The sequence below is a fragment of the Sturnira hondurensis genome, unplaced genomic scaffold, assembly GCF_014824575.4.
Source record: "Sturnira hondurensis isolate 20B ecotype Veracruz unplaced genomic scaffold, ASM1482457v3 Scaffold0004136, whole genome shotgun sequence".
NCBI classification, from domain to species: domain Eukaryota; kingdom Metazoa; phylum Chordata; class Mammalia; order Chiroptera; family Phyllostomidae; genus Sturnira; species Sturnira hondurensis.
In genome coordinates, this window is record NW_028076767.1 from 28,369,828 (window position 1) to 28,389,061 (window position 19,234).

At 44.5% G+C, this 19,234-nt stretch overlaps 1 protein-coding gene and 1 pseudogene across 1 annotated transcript; both read right to left on the minus strand.

Moving 5' to 3' along the window:
* Positions 1-5,510: 5,510 nt before the first annotated feature.
* On the minus strand, positions 5,511-6,068 carry LOC118985982 (adenylate kinase 4, mitochondrial-like; annotated as a pseudogene).
* Positions 6,069-8,337: 2,269 nt separating this feature from the next.
* WFDC8 (WAP four-disulfide core domain 8) lies at positions 8,338-16,478 on the minus strand. The gene is made up of 5 exons (XM_037044763.1): positions 16,463-16,478; positions 14,825-14,965; positions 13,529-13,675; positions 11,327-11,467; positions 8,338-8,483 (listed from the first exon to the last, which is right to left on the minus strand). Exons 1-5 carry the CDS (start codon positions 16,476-16,478, stop codon positions 8,338-8,340), a joined length of 591 nt encoding a protein of 196 aa, XP_036900658.1.
* Positions 16,479-19,234: the final 2,756 nt, after the last annotated feature.

The following is a 19,234-nucleotide window of genomic DNA, read 5'->3' on the forward strand; positions in this document are numbered from 1 at the left end:
CTTCAGGTCACCGATACTTTTTGACTAAGGCCAAAGAGTAAAGATGTTGCCCCAGTTGCCCCAGAACAGAGTGTGGGGAAGGAAGCAGGCTGGTAGCAAAGTTAATAGATAGAGTTTGCCAATGTTGTGTTGCTTTGAGAGCAGGAGAGAATGTCAGAGCTTCTAGAAAGCTTCTATCCTCTGGTGTGAACTCCTGGTTGTCTGAGAGGGAACTGTGAAGCAAAAAGACTGGCCTGAGAGACTACAATTCAGTGAGGTCAGTAACACAGCAGAGTTGCTGGATTCTAATTAGAACATTGGAAAGGCCATTCAAGATAGTGCTGGACCACTTGGCACCTTTCCTTCAGCCACAGAATCCAAAACATGAGCCGGTCAACCAGTCCTCATAGAGGGAGAGACACTCTTCCAAGAGTAAATGTCATTTCTAAGGGTGCCATTCCCTTTCCAAATTAGCTATTGCACCTCTGGGCCAAGCTTTGTTCTCCAACTTTCTTACCTGATGGACAGACAGAGCCCCTCAGCCTATGGATAGTGATGCCCTTGGTTAGGAATGTCTGAGGTCAGGTGGCTATATATTCACCCAGGTAGTGGACCCCACAGGCATGCCCCTACCACCACCAGGACCAGTGTGGTCCTAGGACCAGCCCTTGTGGCTCTTACTGTGATGGCATGATTCACCTCTACAAAACTGTCAGGGGCCTTTGAAGATTTATTACTCACAGGTCCCAAAGGATACACAGTAGTCTGGAGGGCCACAAAGCAAGGTCAAGGGCAGAAAGAGAGACAGGAAGTATGGATGTGGGGCTATGGCTTTATTAAAGTCCAAGTGTGGGGTATGTAGGGTTTCACAGTTCACTCTTTATTAGAGAATTGGAAGCATAAAAGTGGGAATTAGGGCAAGGGAAGGGAGAAGCAGGGTCACTCCAGGGGTCAGCTTTCTAGGGTACTCAGGGCTCCCTAAAAAGGGGGACTTCATGGATGGGGGCATTCTAGTCCTTTATCTAGTTGTTTTGCTAATGGCTGTGTCTTCAGCTGGAAATATGTTTATTAGAAGTGGATGTCTTTGAAATAAACACCTTTGCAATCAAAAGCTTAACCTCAGGCACTTACATTACAATAAAAAAGCTTAATGCCAGACGCTTACACTGCACAGTCCCATCTCATCAACTTCACTATCTCACTAGATCCCCCACAAACACTAAGGAACAGGTTTTCTAGTGAACGACCAAGATGTCTTCGGCGGCACTGTCCCTCTCATGTCTACTACCTGCCTTCTCCCAGACTCAGCTCAGGAGGAAGTGGAAAGCTGAGATACTCAGATGCTAGGATTCCGAGGGCTCACCAGGCTCCATTTCCTCCTCATCCAGGTAGGAATCATGAAGGCCCAGCAAAGCGAAAGATATCAACTTAGTGTCACCCAGCAAGTGAGTGTCAGAGATAAAGTGAAGAGGGAGCTGAGTGTCTAAGTTCTAGCCACAGGTCACTAGGGGATTTTCTGATATTAGTGTAAACAGGACATTTTACTATGGAATTGAAGGTAGAGAGGAACAGTGGGTCCAAAGGGGATGAAACTCACGCCTTTCATGAGAACAGGGGCTAAAGACCAACAGAGTCTATGAATGTCCAAATGGTTCCCCGGGCTCCCAAGTGAGGTACAATTTTCTTGAAAGTAAATGAAAACTCAGAATTTTTTTAGCAAGAAAAAAACTCCTTTATTTCTACCAAATTAAAAAGTATGAATAATCCATTAAGTAAGATAATCCAAATAATCAATAACACAATGAATAGTTAGAAGAGCATTTACAGATTAGGTTTAGGTACTTTGAATTAAGCACATACACCCAAATCACCCAAATCAAGAGGGCTGATGGCTTTCACACCGAAAAGACCCTGACTCATCCTAAACACTAGTGTGTTTACCCCTGTGACTTCTAGAAAAGTGGAGGTGGCATTTCACGGGACAGTAAACTGAAGAGACAAGTTGTCACTAGGTTAGAGAGCTGATCTGAGCTCAAAAGGGGTCACAGCGAAATGCCACTGGAACCCAACGATGCCCCCCAGAGGTCTGTTTATCTAAAAAAATAATAATAACAGTGTATAGAAATCAATGGTACAAATTCTCATACAACTGGAAAAGCCCTCTAACCCCTAGTACCTTGGGGCTTACAACAAACACCAAGTTTTCGTTTTTCTTCCCTTCACTCTTCTCTAAATTCAATACAAATCATTTTGTTTTTATTTAGTACATTTCTGACTTTATAGTCAAAGCTTTCCAAATGAAGAAAAGAAAGATTTAATGAAATGGAGTCAGACACACACTATTGCCAGAGAAAATCTTCTAGGTGCCCTGATCTTTTGAAAAGTTTTACAGAGGGAATCTTTTACTTCAAGAATGAAGCTGTGTTTCCGGGAACAACCTAGTTACCGCTAGGGAAGAAAGGAACATCCATGCCACACAGGAGCTTTCTCCATTTTGGAAATGTCTTACCATCCATTTTTCACTTTCTCTCTCTCTGTCTCTCTCTCTGTTTCTCTCTCTGTCTCTCTCTCTCTCTCTCACACACACACACACACATTAATTAGGATTAAATTGGGGAATTCCCTGAAGCATATAGATAATGGCATTTATTTTGGCCACAACTGTGCAGTTTGTCAAAGGGAAGACAAGGTATGGCATTTATAAACAACTGAAATTAGAACACATCTGAACAGCTGCAGGAAGCGGATTTTTCTTTGTTGTTGGTATATGGCTTCATGGTTTCCCGGCGTCTGGGTCTCGCACACGTCTCCTCTGGAAACCAGCCAGGATCAGCTAAATATGGAAATGGATGATACCTTATGACCAGACCACATTCTTGTATTAAAAGAAGTCTTTATTACTGGGTTCTTCTTTTGAAAAACCAAATAGAGCAAGGAAGTGACTAAAAATGGAGAGGAAGAAAGAGAAGGCAATTCATACTGTGTCCATGACTCTGATTTAGGAATTGTCCCTGTGGCAAAATTAACCGCAGCAAAGAAAGGTACCGTCAGTTAAGTGAAAGGAAATAAATGCAATTCATCAGCTAGACACGGATGCTTCCCGAGATCCTGGAACCCAGCAGAGTACAAATGAGACATATGCTCTCTGTATACACAGTGTGGAATTACCACGAGGACCCCCATCTCCTGTGTCAGCATCAGAGCCCCAAAACCAAAGATCCCAGGCAGGAGCGAATATTGTACATTGCTTTAGCTATTAATGAGAATGGAGAGCTCCAACCAAGGAAAGATACCCAAAAGTCCCTCAATGTTAAAAGGTTTTAAACACAGCAATATCTTTAAGTTCTAATTAAGTGGGAAGGCTATCAGGATAATGGAAAGCAAAATGACTTCAGGGCTGGTTACAATCACAGACTGTGAGGACGGGGGAGTCTCAGAGGCCATCCCAACTACTGTTTCCACATCACAGTGAAGGAGCCGTGTTTGTGGCAGGAGAAGGAAAACCAAGAAAAGCTGTCCCTTGACTTTTACTCTGGTCAAAATATTTTTTAAAAACTTTAATTTTGTAAAATCATTGAAGGAGTTTGTTGAAGAAAACCAGAAATAGATTTTTTGGATCCCTGAACATAAAACAAGCATCATCTTTCAAAGACCTGGGAAAGATGTTTGTCCTTTATTGGTCTCACCTAGCAAAGGTTCCTCAGTCTCTGGGCAATTGCTGAAACAGCCAAGACTGTTGAGACATACTGAGTGACCCTGACATTGGCTGTAGCTGTCTATTTTGCTGGAAGGAAGGGACGGAGGAGGGAGAGGTAGAGTAGGGAATCGGGGATCACGCCATTTCCCATATCCTGTACACCTCCCCAGAGTCACTCCTAGGAATGGTAAAGGACCCTCACTGGGGATAATCACACCATGTAAAGAATATTTTTCAAGGCAACAGGAATAAATGTCATCGTCCTTCCTAGAGGAGAGGAACAGTTGTACAAGGTGGCCACAAAGTCTGGGAACCAAGCAAATCCTTAATAAATGACTTACTGATATTATATTACAATGAATGAGAAAGTAGTACTGTCTATACTTCTAGACTCTATGGCCCTATTGAATCTTTGGAATAAAAAATAGATTTTGTTTTCTCGTAATTACAAAACTGTCATACTTAGTCTAGGCACAGCCAGCGTGACGTGTTTCCTCAACTCCATTCCCTTTACCAACTATTTATTATACTCACATTCTTGGGTCCCTCACGGGAGAAAAATACTGTGAGCACCAACATTTAGTAATGTTTTCAAAATACATTTTTAAAAAAATCTTGAATAAAAAGCTATTGTTTTAGTTCAGTAATCCCATATGGTCTTATTGCATCTGTCCATAGATAGAATCTTTTCATATTTACGTAAGTGCATATTTCTTATTTTTTGAGGATTTCCCAAAGACTCTGTGGATTTTATGTTTTCACAAAAAAGAAAGGCAGGAATTCATGAGAATCAGATCAGCAGCTTAAGTAGACCCTCTGCAGGCTCACTTTCTGGTATGTGAAATGATTCAACACTGTCCTCTAGGGCTGAGCTCTTGGAAGAGAATTTCGGAGGAAAAAAACCAACAACTATCTGTATTACTTAATAGCCTGGGAAGGGAGAAAACAGGTGTAAAAACATACAGTTTAATAAAAATAGCAGAACTGTCCTTTCATTCCAGGATGTCTGAAAAGAAGAGACTCTACAGAGCGTGGATGGAGAAAAGAAGGTGTCCCTCCTCACAGAGAAAAATGAATTGTGGGCAGTCTCTCAAAGTCAGAGAAGTGACCACTGAGAGCAATTGCCTACAACCTCATTGTCCCCAGAGGGGCACATGCCAGAGAACATAGGACAAAGCCCAGGCTGCAGCCCTTGGCATTCTCAGGCCAACTGGTGCTATGGTTCAAAAGTCTTTAGGGGATGGGGAGACAGAGACCATCACCATCATGGCTACTATGGCAACAACATGACTGCTGCATTAGCTAGAGCTTGGGTCATATACTGTTTGAAATCCAGCCTAGTCCTTGAGGACCTGGTCCTTCTGTTCAAGAAGCTAGCTGAGGTAGTTTCTCAGCATAATTCAGGAATTTCAGAGGGATAAAAGCAGTAACTATCTATTACTTAATAGCCTAGGAAGAGAGAAAAAAGATGTACATAGCAGAAGCCAAATCCTTTCATTCCAGAGTGTCAGAAGAGATTCTATGAGGCATGAATGCAGAAAAGAAGGTGTCACTCCTAAGAGAAAAAAATGAATTGTGGACACATGGGATGAATGGGTCTATTAATAGCAGCTGTCTGAATGGAAGGTAGATGAGTAGATTGGTAGGTAGGTGGAGGAGGGGTGGGTACAGGAATGATGGAAAACCATGGTGATGCCTATTAGAGAATATGTGTGTATGAAAGATAAGTAGATAGAGAATAGATATATGAAAGAAACACTGGATTTAGGGAAGACAGAATGGGCTAGGACAACAGAAATTCTGAGTTTTGGAGTGCCCCTGTAAGCAGAGGGTGTCAGAGGCGGGGGTAAAAGGAAGATGAGTGAGATGGATTGAACTCCAGGTTATATACCCTCCCATTAGGAGAGTGGATCCAACATTGGCTGAGATGATCCTTCAGTATTTCACACGGAATATTCAAAGTGATCACCAGATCCAGGTCACAGATTCTGCCCAGGGCTTCAGCCTGAACTAATGTCTTAGAGAAATCACCTTGTAGCCAGTACTGATCGCGCCTTTTCTCCAGCTCTGACTTCATTTGGCCCGTGATCTCCTGATCTGGAACCAAAAGTCCTTTCTCTACTCACTGATCTTCTGTATTGGCCTTGTTGGCCTTGGTGTTCTCCTGCAAAAAGTGGCCACTGGGAGATGCTGGAGGCCAGAGTTCTGGGTGATCTTTGGCACACAGTGCCCTTGCTGGAGCTGGGCAGCCCAAGGATGACCATGCGCAGGAGTCTGGAAGCCTTTGCCTTTGCAAGGAATGGGGCAGCCAAGCAGTCAACCTGGACAGTGGCCTGGAGAAGCCCTAGGAACTTTGTTTCTTCTACCCCTGCCTCTGACACCCTTCACTCATGGGAGGACTCCAAAACTTAGAATTTTTGTTGTTCTATCCCATTCTGGCTTCCCTAATTTCCAGCCCACCCAAGGATCTCACTTTTCCAGCAGGTGAGATAAGATTTCTGTCTTTGAAACCTGGGATGAATAACATTCTTGGCCCCTTCTCTCACCTAATTTCTTGGAGAGGTTGGGTAAGGATCCACCTGGGTCTTTGTCTCTCTTATCACCTCTCACTGATGGTCATGGTACCTCCCCACGCCTCTGTTCTAGGACCAATTCTGGGTTAAGAATGAGGGACTCCAAAGAGCACCAAGGTAGATGTCCCTTAGCTGAAAATTCCTGCTTGTTTATTAGACCAAGCCCTGTCCCATGTCCTGACTTCCTGTCACTGGTTTTTGTGTTGTTCCCTATGCATCCAACTGTATTACTGAGTTTCATATTTGTTTCCACAGACAAACTCTGTGCTCCATTGAATATATTTATATCTAGGACCTAGACCTTAGAGCATGACTGGGCCCGGAATAAACAGTACATTCTGCTGGGTGATCAAGGTAGTTGGGGGATTGGTAGGTAGACATGTGGATGGATGAATGGCTCATAGTGGAATGATTAGGAAGATGGTTGGATGATCAGGAAGAAGGATGGGTAAGGATAAGATGAATGTTGGGTGCATGAGTACATGGATCAGGATGGCTGGGTGAAGAAGAGGGCTGGGTTCAACATAAGGATGATTAAGTTGATGAGATGAATGGGTCTATTGATGGTGGCTGTTTGGATGGAATATAGATGAGTGGATTGGTAGCTAAATGGAGGGGAGATGGGTATAGAAATGATAGAGAAGTATGCTGATAGTTATTAGAGAATGTGTATGTATAAAAGATACATAGGTAGATAATAGGTATGTGAAAGAAACACTGGATTTAGAGTGGACAGCTGGATAGGTAGAAGGAAAATGAGTGGAAAGGGTCAATGGGTGGCTGGGTGGGAAGATAGATGAGCTAAAAGGTACATCAGTCAATTAGAGGGCTAGATGAACGGATGAATAGGTGAGTATGTGAATTGACTAACAGGTGCATAGGTGGGGGGATGGAAACATGAAAGTATGAATGAAAACATTAACCAAAGTTAAAGATATAAAAAACAATTATGTAGAGAATAACTATACTACTCTAAAATAATACATTTGAAAATAGAGAGAAAACAGATCCATTTTAGCAAACATAAAAGACCAAAATCTACAGAAGGGGAGGTAGAAAGCCTGTACAGATGATAAGATGAAGTACAAAAAATTAGTAAAAATATACCATCATAGAAGGAATCTCAGATGCTTTGGGGGTTTTGTCTAACTTGAAAGAACAGAGAATTGATACATTATTTAAAATAATGCAGATCATAGGAAACACGGGTTAGTTTCCCATGCTAGTTTTTGGAAGTAGTATGACTCAAATAGCAAAACAAAGGTCATAGACCTATTTTTCTTTTGAATATAGGTGTGAAAATTCTAAATAAATTATTTTCTAAAAGAACCACAAGTGTACTGATATGAATATAGCCTCAGTATAATTAAGGTAATTCTAGAAATGCAAGGATGGTTATATATATAATGTTATTATAACAACAAATTATAAGAGAAAATTCATTATATAACTAGATGCCTAACAGGTATTTGCCAAAATTCAGCTGTAATTTCCAATAGCAGCTGTAAATGGATAAAAAGGAAACAACCTACATGTGATAAAACTTGTTTATCCCAAACGCAACAACAAATGTATTTTATACAGCATAAGACATTGCCTTTAAAATAAAGAAACTGTATAGGGATAGGTGCCATTGCCTGTATTTTCAGCATTGTTTTGGAGATTCTATGTAACATAAGACAAGAAAACAAAGTAAATCATAAAGTTGGGGAAAAATGAGGGTGAAATTCATCATTTTCAGATGGTGTCACATACACAGTCAAAGTAACCTCCTTCAATACAGTTACACTTAATATGACATTTTAGCAAGGTAGTTGGATGCAAGATTAAACCTATATCTTTTTATCACACTAGTTGCAATGAATTATCTTGAAGGAAATATTTTTTGACTGGCCGGGGAGCTCGTTTGGTTAGAGCATCATCCTAATCTGCCTAGGTTGCAGGTTCGATCTCCAGTCAGAGCACATGCAAGAATCAACCAATGAATACACAAACAAGGACAACGACAAGTTGATATCTCTCTGTCTCTCTCTCTCTAAAACTCGATCCATTCATTGTTTAAGAGCTTGTTTAAACATGTTTTACTCACTATCTAGTCACGATGGGGTCCAGGCACTTCAGCCCGCAGCGTGAGCAGCACTTCGCTCCCAGTTGGCAGTCCTCGTCACGCAGGCACTTGGGCTTATCGATCTTCACACACAGTAGGGGCTTTTCTGGGCAGAAACCTGATTTGACTTTATGGGATAAAACAAAACACTTGACCTTGAATACTTGATGCTTGTTTGAGATGAATGTGGGGTAATCTTGGAAAGCCTAAACAGGGGTTTTGTCTGATTAAGCCTCTTCTCTTTTCCCCTAGAGTGAAAATTGAGTGAGGGAGGCAGAGTATCAACTTCTATAGCTAATAATTTGAGGAACATCAAAAAGTCTTGCCATCTCTGACTTTTAAAATCTGATAGTATTCCTACCTGTCCCTACAGAATTGGTGGATTTGGGTTATCTCATCCCAGAGTGCCAGAGATAGGGGTATTAGAAATTATCCAGAACATCCTTGTTCTATAACCTGTAGCAATTGAGGGCTACATAGTGGGAAGTAAGTTGCCTAAGGCCACACACACACACACAAAAAAAAACCAGTAGAAAAGTTGAAGTGACCGGAAAAGCCTTGACCCCTTCCATCATACCACGCTGTCCCTCAAAACACTGATACTCCCAGGGACAAGACCAGGCCATCTCAGCACTGGGTGGCAGAACAAGCACTAACCATAGAGGGTGGAGAGTTCTCTTCTACCCCAAGAGCATTCTGCTGCCAGTCTTTTCCCCAGCACACCGCACACGATGTGAATTTGCTATGCATGCTCTGAAGTTCTGTGCAGACACAAGGGCTTATTCGGAATAAACTCAATAGTTATGATTTTCTTGTATAAATAAGTGCATACTGTCCCCTTGTAGGCCATTGAAGAATGAGATTCAGAATAAATGAGATTGCATGGGGAAAATGGAGAGTGGTCCCATGCCTGATTGGCTTTGAAGAAGAACATACAGTCTCCCAAGATCAGGAAGGCAACATGAGAGAATTGGTTGGACATGAAAAGGAGAAAAGTGGGACTTCCGCCAAGATGGAGGCATAGGTGGAAACACTGTGCCTTCTCCCACAACCAAGTTTGAATACAACAAAGGTTTGGAGATACAAAGACACAACCAAAGGACAGAAAATTGAATTAGATGGAAGCCTGACTACATCTAACCGTTCAACGGGGACGGTAAGAGGGGCGGAGCCAGCAGCGAGCAGGGTCGGGCAGGACAGGGCCCCCGACCCAGGTGCGCAGGCAGACGAGAACCAGTTGGGGTGCGGGGCAGACCGCGGGTACATATTCGCGCACAGAGAGACCACGCAGGCCCCAGGGGGCGAGGGCTGACGGCGGTGGCACACTCATGTGCAGTGGGACGAAACGCATGGGCCCGGTGACGGCAGCAACTGCGACACCGGTGAGGGCCGTGGGGCAGGCGGTGGACAGGACGCCATAGTCCCTCTTTGACCCCGCCCCCACATACAGCGTCACAACCCAGCGACTTAGTTGCCCTGCAATACCAGTGAGAGCCATTGTCCCTCTTTGACCCTGCCCCCACATACAACGTCACAACCCAGCGACTTAGTTGCCCTGTTCTAGTGAACACTTTAGGGCTCTGATCCTGCTATGGAACAGGCACGAACAACCCAAAAGATGGCACAAGAAGAACTCAAAGTCCCAGAGCCAATAACTCTAAGCGACCAAGAAATTGCCAGCCTCTCAGAAGCACAATTCAGGACACTATTTATCAGGATGCTCACAGAAATGGTAGATTATAGTCACAAATTAGAGGAACAAAGTTACAAATTAGAGGAACATATGAAGGCTAAACTAATTGAAATGAAGGGAGATGCACAGGAAACCAATAGTGATGGAAAGGAAACTGGGACTCAAATCAATGGAATGGACCAGAAGGAAGAACAAAACATCCCACCAGAAAGGAATGAAGAAATGAGAATTCAAAAAAATGAGGAGAGGCTTAGGAACCTCCAGGACATCTTTAAACGTTCCAACATCCGGATTATAGGGGTACCAGAAGGGGGAAAGAAACAGCCACGAGTGGAAAACTTATTTGAACAAATAATAAAGGAGAACTTCCCCAGTCTGGCAAAGGAAATAGACTTCCAGGAAATCCAGGAAGCTCAGAGAGTGCCAAAGAAGTTGGACCCAAGAAGGAACACACCAAGGCACATCATAATTACATTAGCCAAGACTAAAATGAAGGAGAGAATCCTAGAAGCAGCAAGGGATAAGGGGACAGTCACCTACAAAGGAGTACCCATCAGACTGTCAGCGGATTTCTCAAAAGAGACCTTACAGGCAAGAAGGGGCTGGAAAGAAGTATTCCAAGTCATGAAATCCAAAGACCTACAGCCAAGATTGCTTTATCCAGCAAAACTTTCATTTAGAATGGAAGGACAGATAAAGTGCTTCTCAGATAAGGTCAAGTTCAAGGAGTTCATCATCACCAAGCCCTTATTATATGAAATGCTAAAGGGACTTATATAAGAAAAAAAAGAAGATGAAAAATATTAACAGTGAAAGGACAGCAAACACACAGTTATTAACAACCACACCTAAAACAAAAGCAAACCAAGAGGATAGCTAGATCAGGAGTGGAACCATAGAAATGAAGAACACATGGAGGGTTAGAAACAGGGGGGTCGGAGGGGGAGAAGGGGGGAGAAGGCACAGAAAATAGCATAGATGGCAGGTAGAAAATAGATAGGGGGGAGGGCGATAATAGTGGGGGAAATATAGAATCCAAAGAACTTGAGACACGTGGTTATAAACTAAGGGGGGAGAATGGTAGGGGAGGCAGGGTGTGGGTGGAGGGGATTGAAGGGGGGGAATAGAACAACTGTAATGGTATAATCAATAAAATATATTTAAAAAAAAAGAAAAAGAAAAGGAGAAAAGTTCCCAAGAGACCTCTAAGGTCACCCTAAGACACAGCATGGCCCCCTTAGCCCAGCAGACTCTGGGAGATATATCCCAGGCCTCACCTGTCCAGGCCCTGGCACAAACAAAGCCACACATGGATTCACAACATTTTTCCATTGGAGGGCAGTCGATGTCACTCCTGCATGAGCCGGGACACTCCATCCGCTCACCGGAAGGGAAGAACGGACACTCTCCTTTCTTGACTAAAACAAGAGCAGACGTGAGCCCGTTCGAACCCCACCCCATCCCACCGCCCTTCACACAGCTTTCCCTTCTCCTCAAAACAAGTCTCTCTCGTGACTTGGTTCATTCTGCCCACCTTGGGCGGGCTGCGGAGGAATGAAAGGCTTACACTTCATGGGATGTAGAAGAAAGAGAGTTGGGATTGGTGTTCGACAGCCCGAGATAAAGTCCCAGTCCTGCCAATGAATGGGTGGCTTCAGTTTCCTTCTCTATAAAATAGGAGTAATTGTGTGAAATCTACGCAAATCAATGTAAGTCATTTTAGGGGATTTGGTTTTACTTTGAACAGGGAGTGACAGACTCTGACCCGCATTTGAAAGGGTCATTGTGGATATCGCGTTGGTCATCGACTGTGAAAAGGGAAGGAGAGAAGCTGGGAGACCTGTGAGGGACAGTTGCCGTACTCCAGGTGAGAAGATGGCATCTCCCATCAGGGTGGCTGCTGTGGAGGTGGGAAGAAGAGGTCAGAGTCTGGATCTATTTTCCTAACCTAATGGGTTTTGACTGAGAAAGAAAGGTATCAACGGTGATTTAGGGGTAGTTGCTGTTTTTCCAACCAAGATGGGGAGATCCATGGACACAGCAGGTTTGAGGTGGGAGACCTAAGCTAAGCCATCCAGGTTTAGACAAGTTAAATGTGAGGTAGGTGTTTGTGAGATCCAGATGAAGGTGTTGAGTAAGTGGTTGGAGCTTGGGAGGCAGATCTGGCTGGAGAAACACATTGGTGGGTCATTAGCACATAGATGGAATTTAAGTTAATTCTTCAGGATTTTGCATGTATCCTGTTGTCCTCATCTGATTGCAAATTCTACAATGACAGGGAGTGTTTCTTTTCACTTCTTTTTCCTTGAGTTAGAGCCAGACTGCGCTGTGTTTGTCTCTCAGAGCTATTATCTAATTCTCTGTGAGCCCCAAACCTACATCTCTCACAGACCAGTTCCAGCCCACTCCCTTGGCCTCTTCTTTCTGCTGGCCCTTGAGAGAGGGCCAAGGTCTTGTCCACTGACCCCTTACAGCCTCCCACAGAGGGAAGCCTATGGTCTTAGTCTCATCAGGTCAGGTCATAGGATTGCCCTGGCCATTCAGGCTCACTGTGCCCGTGGAATTATAGCTCCAGCCCTGCTCGGACCCACTGTGAACGCTTGGACAACTAACTTTACCAATGGGTCACCCTTTCCTCGTCTGTAAAATGGCAGCTACGGGACACTTCTCAGCCTGCCTCCCAGAATCTGAGGTCAAAATGCTAATGCTGCCTTTGCAAATCACACAGTGCTACACTTTGAAGATCAAGGGTCACCATCTCAGTTGTTACCATTTACTGAGCCCACATTACTGGATAGCCACCATGTCAAATCTGGGTGTCTTTAATCACATGTAATCCCACCAACAATTGAATAAGGTCTTTGCTATCATTCCAGTATTAGAAGGATGAGAAATGAAACTCAAAGAGGTGAAGAAATTTGCAGTAAGTGGGGAAAGTAGGATTTTAATCCAGGTCATTTAATCCAGGCTTCTAAATTCAGTGGGATCCTGTCTCCCAAATCATTGGTGATGGTCATTATACAAAGGAATGAATCCACCACCCTCACCTTCTCCCTACCCTTCTCTTCACCTACCCCATGTTCTACCCCTACAACATGGGATTCCAGAGCTGACCTGCCTATGCTTTGTTCCTGAGGGAGTCCTCAGCTGGTACTCAACAGGTCAATGTGATGAAGAGACACCTGCTTCTAAGGGGTAGATCAGGCTCTCGGATCTCATTGGTCAAAGATTAACACTGAGATAGTTATGTGCACTATCTCATTTTTAGCACAACTCCATTAGGCAAATACTATTATTATCCCCATTTTATAAACAAGAAAACTGAAACTCAGAAAGGCAGGTAATTCACTCCAGCCAGTGAATGACAGAGCCAAGACTCGAACCAAGACAGTTTAACGTCAAAGCTTGGGCTTCTATCAGTGAAGGTATTCTATTTCGAGTTAGACTAGCCCTCAGGTTGCCAAGGATAAAAGTCTTACCAGTTAATGAGCAAGCCGTCATGCAGTGTTTCTGGCTGAGGAAGTTGTTGGCATTTCCATTGCAGCCTCCATAGTTAAAGCGTTTGCATACTTTATGATTTAAGTCAAAATACCAGCGCTCAGTAACACTACTACATTGTCCTGGATCTGCAGATAGCATGCAGGGTTCTGAGGGCAAGATGCAGAGAGGGAAGAACATAAGGGGTAGCAAAGGAGGAAAGGGGTCAGGCCCTCCGCCTTCGTATAGCACCTGGTGTTACCACTCAAGTCCTAGAAAGAGCCATGGTCGACAAGTGTTCTAGTCCTAGCTCTACTATGTATGTTCCGTGATGAAGAGCATCTCTGAGCAACACTTCTGCCTTGCAAAGGATATCATGTACAGGACATAGAATACTTTGGAACTGATCTTTCCACCGCTCTGAGTTTTGGGGCAAGGGTGGGCAAGACTTTTTCAGCAACCATAGCCAAAGTGCCTAAGACAGTGCCTGACACATAGGAGCAAATAAAATATTGAGAAAGGAAAAAAGCAGCCCCTCATGACTAAGAACTTTTCTGATGCTCAGAGCTAAGTCACATTGTTCTTCTGTCAGACCTAAACAATCTCACAGGACATTCACCTCAACTAAGGTCACCCTGTGTCCATGATACTGTGACACCAAAAAATAAATCATTATGAAATCCACAAAATACCAAACCCTATGAGTAATTTTTGCTTCTCTACCAGTAATAGCTCTATCTTCACTCTAGCCTTCCCTCTCTACAGCTAAGATTCACTGAGATACTCATAGAATTGCACCCACTTACTTAGACCCTCCTTGAAATTACCCAGTCAAAGCCTCAACGCCATGGTAGATTCTAACAGCTTCTTACTGAGATTCCTCAGGTTGTCAGTGGTGAACCTTCACCCTTACTGTAATGAGGAATCAACCCAACGTGTTTAACTACATGTGTTCCGGGTGCTCTTTGGCCAAAGGGCATTGACAATAGATATTTGCTGAATCAAGCTATATAAAATGCACAGTTCCCTATTCTAGGAGCTTATTACTTTGAGTTACCAGAAAACTTCCTTGGAGGCCAAAGTGTCCAGTAACAATCCCAGCCTCTAAGCCGCCATGCAAACAATAGTCTCTTAACACACAGTAAGCATGTACTTGAAGGCTGGGAGTCTGATTAGAACAGGAGCAAAGCTCAGACCTTGACCTCTTTATCCTGCCCTCCCAGGGAATTGTTCAGCCAGGCCTGGACCAAGCAGGAAGTAGGGCACCTCCAAAGGCACCTCAGACAGGAAGCCAATACCTTCATATGGGTCCATGCACTTCTTCCCACAGGCAAAAGAGCAACACTTCCTTTTTTCATTGCAGGTGAGATCCTCTCTACACAAGTCTGGAACCTTAGCCTCACAGACGATCCTCTCTTGGGGACACACTCCTGGTTTCTCTGTAAGAAAGACATGTCTGAATCCGCATCCCTTGAGAGTTTCAGCTCTTCTCCCATGGCAAAGGGGAATAGTGAAACTCCCCCAGGCCTGTCCTCTGCCGTTAAGCTTCAGTTCTTGCTCTGCTTGTATTTAGGGACTGGACCTGCTGCTCACCATGCTCAGCCCATTTGGGTAGATCCGAATCAGAAATGTGTGCCCAGGTAGAACCAAAGGGGAAGCTTCATGGATTCCGAGGCAGGGGGATAAATAGGGACCAAGAGCCTCGCCTTAAATTCAGGAGCTCCTATCTCCTCTCAAAACTTAATATTTTAATGCCTAGTTTCTGCCTCTTGTATCTTAGTGGACAGGGAAATTAATTAGTGAGAAATAATAGAAATATCATGGAAATCGGAGTCAGGAGGCCTGATTTTGGCTTCTGACTCCCTGTGAGCTCAAGACCACCTGGGTTCTGCTATATGACTTCACAGGTACGTCTAACAGAGGAGCGACCAGTGGAGTGGAAGAAGCCCTGTGAGGCAGATCCGGCTAGGGAGCCTGCCTCCTACCCAACCAGCTAAGAAAATGTTGGGGGAAAAAAAGTCTCCTTTGTCTGAGTCATCATTGCCCTGCCTGTAAAATGAGAATACAATCTCTACCTTATGGCTGCTTATTAGAATGAAATGGGATCACAGGCCCTGGCATATGGTAAGAGCTTGGCAGACGGGGATTTCTTTTTAGGGCTGCACATGGCATCCTTAATGTGGTGCTTTTAGGAGGCAGAATTCTAAAGTGCAGCCCTCCAAATTCCCGTCCTCTGGTTAATGAATCAAACACCTACTTAGATATTGCTGTGAAGGGATTTTGTGGAAGGAATTAGAGTCTCAAGTCAGTCGACCTGAAGACACAGAGATTTTTTAAGTGGGCCTGATCCCACCTGTTGAGTCCTTAAAAAGTAGAGGTTGATTTTTTTTCCTAATTAATGGAGGAGAAGAGGTCAGAAAGATTCAAACTCTAAGAGGAACCTGTGGTGCTATCAGTAGCTTTGAAGGTGGAGGAGGCTGAGCGCCCAGGAATGAGGGCGGCCTCTACAAGTTGACAGGCAGTAAGGAACCTTCAGTTCAACAGTCACAAGAAAATGATCCTGCTAACAACCGGTGAGCCGGGAAGAGAACCCCGAGTTCTGATGAGAACTGCGGCCTTGGCTGACCCGTTGGTTCCAGCCTGGTCAGCACCAGGATCCACACCCACCGTGCCGGAATCTTCACGGACAGGGAGCTGGTGACGAGGCAGCAGAAAGCTACTACAGCTGTGGCTTCGTGGCTCTGAAACTGAGCATCTCTCCAGCGGAACCTGACCAGAGATGTGGGACCCTCTTAAATATAGTGAGTGTGCGTTTACAGTTCAGAACTACAAACACTGTAAGAATCATTAGTATTAACCTCCTAATTTCATAGATTTTTTTAAATGAGGTCAGATAGGATGACAAGAAAGTGTGGGGCTTCTAATCGGTGGCTCACTCCAGAAGCCCCGCATCTCCCCTGAGGTCTGGCCACCGAGACTTGTAGCGCTTTGCAACTATGTTTCTCACCCCTTAGCCCAACCTTAATGCACCCTCCAAGGATAACCTGAAGCTAAGAAAAGCATGTGGTTCCTAATTTGGAGGGTACGTCAAAATATCTGTGCATTGTTTAGCAAATATAGACCATGGGCTAAATCAGAACCTTTGTCAGGGCTGTCCAACCTGCAGCCCATGGGCCGCATGCACCCCAAGGTGGCCAGGAACGCAGCCCAGCACAAAATCATAAATTCACTTAAAACATGATGAGATTTTCCGTGATGGTGTGTCACAATGTATTTAATGTGTGGCCCAAGACAACTCTTCTTCCGGTGTGGCCCAGAGACACCAAAAGTTTGGACACCCCTGCTAGACAGCGAGGCCTCGGGAATCAGGTTCTTTCAAGTTCCCAGGTGATCCCGCTGCGGCCAGCTGGGCTCCAGCGTGCAGGCTGCTCTTTGGGAGCCATGCTCTAGGTTTGAACCTAGGGCCCAGGGAGAGTTCGGTAAATCACATAGGAAGACCTCCGAGGGGGTAAGGAGGCACAGCAACCTTGCGATTATGAAGACAAACTTCCTTCTCTCTCACTAGTGCCAGATCTGCCAGATCCAGCCCTAACTCCAGCCAGATCTGCCTGCTTCCTGTTTGGGGGGAACCATTTAAACCTTTGTTAGGGTTTCTCCCAGTCATGCTAGCTCCTTACCCCACTGTCAGCTTGAACTCTCACTCAGAATCCTCCTTCCTCCCTGTCAGTCCTTTTCAGCCTTGTGCACACAGTGTCCTCTGTGACACCCCCCACCCCCAGGGCTCCCTCCATAGTTACTGAGAACTGTCCCCAGAGTTCTGATCTCAGCCCTCTCCTGTCATAACTCAACGCACACTTCCCAAGTGACCACTTCTGTTCCCGTGACAGTCCTAACTGTGATCGCCTGATCTCCCCCCACACCTGTCTTCTCTTCCAGGCTAAGACACTTACATCCAACCCCCTGGGGAAAACGCCTTTGAGCATCTCGTAAGCACCTCTGGTTGCAGCATGTTCAAAACCACACCAGTGCCTCTCCATGCCTTAACAGCTCCTTTCTCCGTTCCCATCTTGACATCTGGCATCAGTGCTCCCCCTGGGATTCACTCCTCCCTTTCCACCGGCCTAACATCCTTATCAGTCATGGACTTGGGTCAGTTCTATCTCCTAACTCTCCGACCCCATCTCCTCCCCCCTTTACTACGACTTCCTCGAGTCAGCCTCTGACCTCCCAGCATTCTCAACGATTCCTCCTGTCTAATGACTGATTCATTTTTTTAAATTAAACTTGGAAAAGACACATATGGGGAAATAATTTTCAGGGAGCGGGTGAGGGAAGGATTTGAAGGGCCCAGGGTGGGTGCATAGGGCTAGTTCTCTGAGGCCACAGTCGGAGTGGCTTCATCTGACAGCTCTCGTAGGGCCCTCAGTCCCTGGGGATGCCTGCTGCGGAGGAGCAGCTGCAGCTTTTCTGAACCCACGTTTGACTCTTTTGTGAGGCCCCGCCCATGTCTGCTCCAGCAAGAGGGAGAGAAACAGCAGGAGAGCTACTTTCCTCCTGGAGAAGCTGGAGCTGCAGTGAGGGAGGAACCTGTGTGGGGCGAGAAGAGGGGCAGGAGTTAGGCACAAACCAGAGAGAGACACAGCATAGGCGGATGACCCTTAAAGACAATCCACCAATTCCCTTAGTTCGCAGAAGAGAAAACGGAAATGCACAATGAGGAAGGGGCTTGTTTCTGGTCACATGGCAAGTGGGACAGGACGTTCAGTCCCAGGACCCTTCCATGGTCCCACACTCTTCCATGGTGCTGTATGAGATCTATCTAGACACTCGCCCATTGTCTTGCTCTGGGTGAGAGGCCGCACATAAATGATCACAGCGATTCATCCTGGACAGTGCCAGGCTGGTTTGCCCAGAGTCACTCTGGGGGCAATCCCAGGCACCTTTTTTTTTTGCGCTATGGATGGCAAGAAGCTGAGATTTTCTGGAAAGCCTGGGTGTATGGCATTGGGTCTGAGGGCCCCAGCAGCAAAAAAAGATCCCAGATGGCCTTGAGTTAACAAAAGGATCCCTTTTATTCCTTCTGGTGTCATCCGAGTCTAGGAGTTTATGATACGTCCAGACAACCACATACACCGAGGATCTTCCCCAACTCCCACACGTCTCCGTTGTCCGGGTCTCTTCCTAACCCTTATGTCTGCAGCAATAGACAAGCATTTTCTAAAATATATATTATCAAGGGTCTACCAAAGCTAATAGTATTCAAACTTTCCAACACTTAACAGAGTGTATCAGATTGTTTAAACAAAACGATAATGCGTGTAGTTAACAGCATTATTAATCATTTGGTAAATGCTAGTAAAGCCTTTTTGGTAAACTTTCCAAAAATTAAGAAAATCACTTGTGATTTGTGATCAGTATTCTAACTACTAGGAAACAAATTCTTTTGTAAATACAAGGTTTCCAACTCTATTCCTTGATAAAAAATGGAAAGAGGGTCTAATCAAGCTGTTGATTCATATTTAACTTTGATCATTAAAATAATTTTTGATTATTTGATTTTAATTATTTGATATGTGACCACATACTGGAAGGTCAAAGAAGCCAGTGACATACCAGGAACAAAACTTTCATTCCTGGGCACTTACATATCTTTGGGAGATGCATGTCCTGTAGAATTTTATCGATAAAATTTTGTGTGTTGATCAATA

Bases quoted from the DNA above. Each gene is read 5' to 3' on its own strand.
- WFDC8 (XM_037044763.1), bottom strand. The intron at 13,676-14,824 runs GTATTGGCTTCC...TGCTATCTGCAG, and splicing joins GTGCATGGACCCATATGAAG to ATCCAGGACAATGTAGTAGT. The intron at 11,468-13,528 runs GTAAGACTTTTA...CTCTTGTTTTAG, and splicing joins GACGGCTTGCTCATTAACTG to TCAAGAAAGGAGAGTGTCCG.